Source organism: Cavia porcellus, unplaced genomic scaffold, assembly GCF_034190915.1.
Source record: "Cavia porcellus strain 051 isolate PalLab524CR breed Dunkin Hartley unplaced genomic scaffold, mCavPor4.1 scaffold_18, whole genome shotgun sequence".
Lineage (NCBI taxonomy): Eukaryota > Metazoa > Chordata > Mammalia > Rodentia > Caviidae > Cavia > Cavia porcellus.
This window is the reverse complement of record NW_026947501.1, coordinates 8,817,475-8,823,424: the sequence shown is the minus strand read 5'-3', so window position 1 is coordinate 8,823,424 and position 5,950 is coordinate 8,817,475. Positions and strand designations below refer to the sequence as shown.

At 38.0% G+C, this 5,950-nt stretch overlaps 1 protein-coding gene across 1 annotated transcript; it reads left to right on the top strand.

The window, feature by feature from the left end:
• The first annotated feature begins 1,976 nt into the window (after positions 1–1,976).
• On the top strand, positions 1,977–2,915 carry LOC100717700 (olfactory receptor 8K5-like). The gene has a single exon (XM_003461935.1). It carries the CDS (start codon positions 1,977–1,979, stop codon positions 2,913–2,915), a length of 939 nt encoding a protein of 312 aa, XP_003461983.1.
• The last annotated feature ends 3,035 nt before the right edge of the window (positions 2,916–5,950 follow it).

Sequence of the window (5,950 nt, the reverse complement as noted above, 5' to 3'; positions counted from 1 at the left end):
CTTTCCCTAACTTTTGTTTAATTCTGGCAGTACATGTTATAATAGGTAAACATTCAATGTACAAAAAGGTGGGGTGTTTTTAAGAGTTTTGAAGGTATGAAGAAAGTCATGAAGCCCAAATAACGGCTCACTGAAATGAGAGCACATAAAGATTGAAAGATCAGGCCGTCTGCACAATTTTTGTAATCAGCCTGCCCTAGTGGAGAGCCCCAAGTGGAAATATTTTAAATGTGTACAATTAGACACCACTGAAGAGTGAAGACTCTTTTTCATATATACAAACTGGAAAGGTGAAGGAATTTATATAACCTCAGAAGGCCTGAAATTGATTGAAATGAGTCAGACTTTAAAAAAAAAAAAAAAAAAAAAAAACTTTAAAGTTCTTGGGAAACCTTAAATACTTTGCCAGCATCAGGGTCCTGAATTTCTGGATCATTTTGGTCAATCAAATGCAGCTTCTATTCTACAATAAAACTGTAAGATGGCAAAGCCCATAAATCTGCAAATTCAAAATTGAGTTTTCAAAAGGAAATAAACTATGAGTGTAAAAAAGAGATCTGACAGAAGTCTCAGACAAAGCACCCTTAGAGCACTGGGCGAGGGAGGAGAGAGAAAGCCTGTCCAGCGAGCTCCAGGGTCACCTGCGCCCTGCCTTCCTGACTCAGACACGCAGCGGCCCTGACTACCTGAGCCAGTTCCCGAGCTCCCGCCAACCGCATTTTCCCTGAATGTGCTTGCTACCTCCGTGCTGGGCTCTGAGAAATGGATCCCTGGTGTCGGTTCAGGCAGACGGCAGTGTCCCGGTGAACGACAGTTCTCTTCTGCATTCCAGTAACAGAGCGATTTGCTATCCGTTCCCTCTCCAGGTGGAAATCACACGGCTCCAGGTATTCAGGAGCTGATTCTGATTTTGACAGGAGCAGAATGCAAGTGTTTAGGCTAAAAAGAGATCAGTAACTTTAATCGGGCGCTGATTTAGGGTCTTCTTACTTCCGTGCAATGAAAACCACCGCTTTTCACTAAATTATGAGTCTCACAGTGCCGTACTCTGTTCCCATTAAAAAATGGTCAAGTGAATATTTCAATGCATTTAAAAATTGCCACATACTGCTGTTATTTAATGATATAGAGCATTTACAATTAAATCCTCAAATTCATTTCTGTTGAAAAAACTCCACCTCTATGAACAAGATTAGATCCACATCTTGTATGTCGTCAAGTCTAATGTATTGTGGTTTCTGTTTCACTAACACAAAGTAAAATTATCACTACAAGCTGATCAAGTAATACAAATGTTTGCTGGGAAATAAAAATAATTTAAGAATTTCAACCTAAATAGTCACAAATATAAAATGTATGAGTCAATTAATTTTGAACGAAAATGATATATCTATATACAGTGATGGACAGCTTTACTTACATGGCAGGCAGTATTTATCAATGATAAATTCCTTTAATTGTGAACATTAAAATATGCATACTAATCCCCAAATGGAATATCATTACCTCAGTTCTCTGTTACATGGACGCTGAGATGAATCTAGATATTAATCCAGCATAATTTCAATTAAAGCATGGAGGAGCAGAACACAGAATGCAAGGAAAAAGTGAGTGTAACTGAGTGAAGGTCATGGGCCTTATTGTGAAAGTTTGACAAGCTTATCTTGCTTTGTGAATTCACTGATGAATTCCACATAACTTTAAGAGTACTAATACTCTGCTAGAATTGTCAGACTACAATAGTATAACAAAACATGATCAAGAAACACAGAGTATGTTTAAATCAAAACAAACATTGACAAGTAAAGGACACACTGCAATTAATTTTTTTGTACCAAGGATTAAACTCATGACCTCACACTTGCCAGGCAGCACTTATGCCACTGAGATAAATCACTTTGCCCTGCCAATTAATCATTTTCAAAACACTCTCCTTCACAGTGAAAGTGTAAATCCCATCAAGATACCAGGACCTCATGGGCAGACGAAATCTCACGGTACCAACCGACCTCATTCTGAGTGCGGTCTCCAGCCTGCCTGAGCTGCAGCTCCCCCTGTTTTGGATCTTTCTTGTCATCTATGTTTTTACATTGGTGGGCAACCTGGGCATGATTGTTCTGACCAAGCTGGATGCCCGCTTACACACCCCTATGTACTTCTTCATCAGACACCTGGCTTACGTGGATCTGGGTGATGCCACTGTGATTTATCCTAAAATGCTGCTAAATTTTGTAATGGGAAAAACCACCATTTCCTATTTTGTTTGTGCCACACAGATGGCCTTCTTTGTTACATTCATTATCAGTGAGCTTTTCATCCTATCAGCGATGGCCTATGACCGCTATGTGGCCATCTGCAACCCTCTGCTCTACAACGTCATCATGTCCCAGACACTTTGTCATGTGCTAGTGGGTGTGCCCTACCTCTACAGCACCTTTGTTGCTCTGTTGATCACTATTAAGACGTTTATATCGACTTTCTGTAGCCTTCACATCAGTCATTTCTACTGCGATGATGTTCCTGTGTCACTTATGCTGTGCTCAAATGGTCGAGATTTGGCACTGATGATCAACTTATTTGCAGCTTTTAATGTGACCTCCTCCCTCCTGGTAGTGCTATTATCTTACCTGATGATCCTTGTAGCCATATTTCGAATGCATTCTGCAGAAGGAAGAAAAAAAGCTTTCTCCACCTGTGCTTCTCACCTGACTGTGGTAGTGGTCTTCTACGGGACTATTTTCTTCATGTATGTGCAGCCCAAGTCTGCTCAGTCCTCTGATATTGACAAACTGTCCTCTGTGTTTTACACTTTAGTGATCCCCATGCTAAATCCATTGATCTACAGTTTCAGAAACAAAGAAGTAAAAAATGCCTCTCACAGGATCCTCATGAAGAAGTTTAAAGTTTGTACTTAGTGTTTCTTCTAGAATGCTAGTCCACTTAAATAGGAGTTACTAAATAGGCATATCATTTGCCAGGATTCCTAACTCTGAGGAATACAGAGTTTGTCTCCATAAGCAACATTCACTGTAACAGAATTGTGTAGAAATTGTGTCAGTCTTTTATTTACCTAAGTTAATGCTCATTTTTTATTGTAAAGGGAATGAATTCAAACAGAAAAAAAAGAATAGTACAAGGAAATTGATATAGGACTTCAAAATAAAATACTAGGAAAACAACACTGGGTACCATATTGCCTCTTATTATATTCAAAATATCTGCCCATACTATCTGGCGTAATAAAATGAAACAAAACAAAACAGAATAAAACCAATCAAAACAAAATAATGAAAGCATTGCAGGACTTCAAACAATATAACAAGTAATCAACAATGACTGCCATAATATAACATCATCAACATATCTGCCCACACCATCTGACATAATAAAATCAAACAAAATAAGACACAATGAAACCAAACCAAACAGTACAATGAAAATGATATAAGAGTTCAAAACAAGATAATAGGTTGAAACTAACTTTGGTTATCACTTTCCCTTTTTAGACATTTCCTCCCATATCACTTTCACAATATGTATTATATATTTTGGACCCCAAGAAGTTCTTCAGATTTTTATACTAGGGAGACAACACAGTGTTCACCCTGTGAGTCTGATCATCCATGAACATGATCTCAGATTGCATTGATTTACCTGTAAGAGCCTCAAGATCGTCTCTCTTTATAGCTGAGTAGTTTTCCATTGTTTCTATTCTGTGGTTGATGGGCAACCTAGCCCTGCTTTTTTCTGGCTTTTGGTCAGTGGAACATTGTTTCCTCTCCTTTTAATTTCAGTCTATGAATTTCCTTTAAATGTGTTTCTTGCATACAGTATATTGAAAGATCTTGTTTCTTGATCCACTCATCTGTGTTTCCTTTTATTGGTGAATTAAAGCCATTACAGTGATGATTACAACTGGCTTGCACTGTCTCCTCTCCCCCTTGCTGTCCTCCTGCCTTGCTCTCCTACATTTCGCCTCCTTCCAGTTGCCTGCCTTGTTCAGCAATCACACTCTGCTGATGTTGCTAGAACTTTGGTCATCTTTTCTCTCTCTAGAACATTTTTCACCCCTCTCTGTAGGGTTGGTTTGGTGGTCATGAATTCCTTCAACTCTCCTTCATCTTGAATGTATTTAATTTCTCTGTTAAGTTTGAAAGATAGTTTTTCAGAGAGCGACAATCTGATTTTGAAGTAATTTTCTCTCAGAACTTGAAATTCTTCACGCCAGGCTCTTATTGACTTCATGGTTTATGTCAAGAAATCTGTCATAATTCTGATGGATTTTCCTTTATAGGTGATCTGTTTGTTTTCTAATAGCCTTTACTATTCTCCACTTGTGCTGAATTTCTGTGATCTTGAATATTACATATCTAGGTGTAGATTTATTTTGGTAATGGCTAGTTGGAGTGCTATATGCCTCACTTCTCTGGTCCTTTTCCCATGTTTGCGAAGTTTTTTGCTATTACTTCTGTAAATAGTCTCTCTAATTTATGTTGACCTCTTGCTTTTTTGCTGATCCCTTTCAGCCTTAAATTAGTTTCCTTTGCACCATCTTGCACTGTTAAATTGTTATTCCCTGGTTACTCATTGTTTTTAAGAGACTGTTCCTTTCACAGTTGCTAGCTGCAATCTTGTCTCCAAGGTCTGAAATTCTATTTTCAGTCTCTTTGAGAAGTTTTGCCAGCTTTCAGTGCAGTTTTCAGTTTCTTGTGTATCTCTTTGACTCTGATTCATGCATTATAATTCTTTCCTATATTGTTCTTTCAAGATTTCCATCATTTTCCTATACTCATCTGTTTTTTATCTCTGTCTTCTTTAATTATGTGCAGCAATTCTTTCATTATGTTTGTGATTTCTTCATTTACCTCACACATTATTTCTGATCTGATATCTTTTACAGCCTCACGAATTTGTTTCTTTACTTTAGTTGCTATCCTTTCGGAAATGTCAGGTGTGTAATTTATAATTTATTCTATGTCTATGTCTTCCAGACTTGTTCTGTGTGGGCAGAAAGTCTGAGATTGCCTTTTGCTCCTTCATCTTAATATCTTCCTGGGTTCCTTGCAACAGTCTGAATGTGGGATCCCAGGCACTTCCCATGTTGGCCACCCCTGTGCAGTGTAGGGGAATGGGTCAGACACCTGAGTTTCTCCAAACCTAGGTTCCCTGGGAGGCAGAGAGACATGGAGCAGGCTTCTCCAGAACCACAGGCCATGTCTACGGATGGCCATGGACATGCTGGGGTGGGCCTTCTTTCTCTCCTGACCTGCATGGCTACTTTGGGATTCCCCCAATGGCTGCAATTGTGCGAGGGCATGTCTGGCTATTTCTCCAGGTCCATACTCAAAGCCCATGGGAAATAAGCCTTAATCCTCAATTTTTAAATATCAATTAAATATTACTTATTCTCCAATGTTCTCATGATTTTACTCAGTAGTGCTTCTCATGGAAAATTTTATCTGCAAATAAAATTGAGAATTACATTCTACATCAGTAAGCCATATTTTTCATTTAAGTAATTGCTGTGGTTTAGCTTTTGGTTTCTTTCTTCTTAATTTTGTTTTTATTTGTGTCTGTTGAATCTCAAGCTACAGTTCAAGAAATGGCATGTTTACTTCTATTTATTGATCATACCAAGATTTCTTGGCATGTTTGATTTCTTAAAATCCTACATGTGGAGCATTTTGGTTCAATATCTAGGACATCTAGTAGTGGTCTTTTATATTTAACATTTTTTAGGAAAATACAACAAAAAATTGCAAAACGTACATTAACATACTTGTATAACATTCTGTATTTAGTCACAAATAACAGGCCTTATGGATATACATGTAGAAATTCACACATGGGAAGAATTTTTTAAACTACTTACAGGAACACATTATTTAACGCAAGATGTAATGAACAGATGCTCTGAAGAAGAGACACTAGGAAATCCAATGCTAACTCT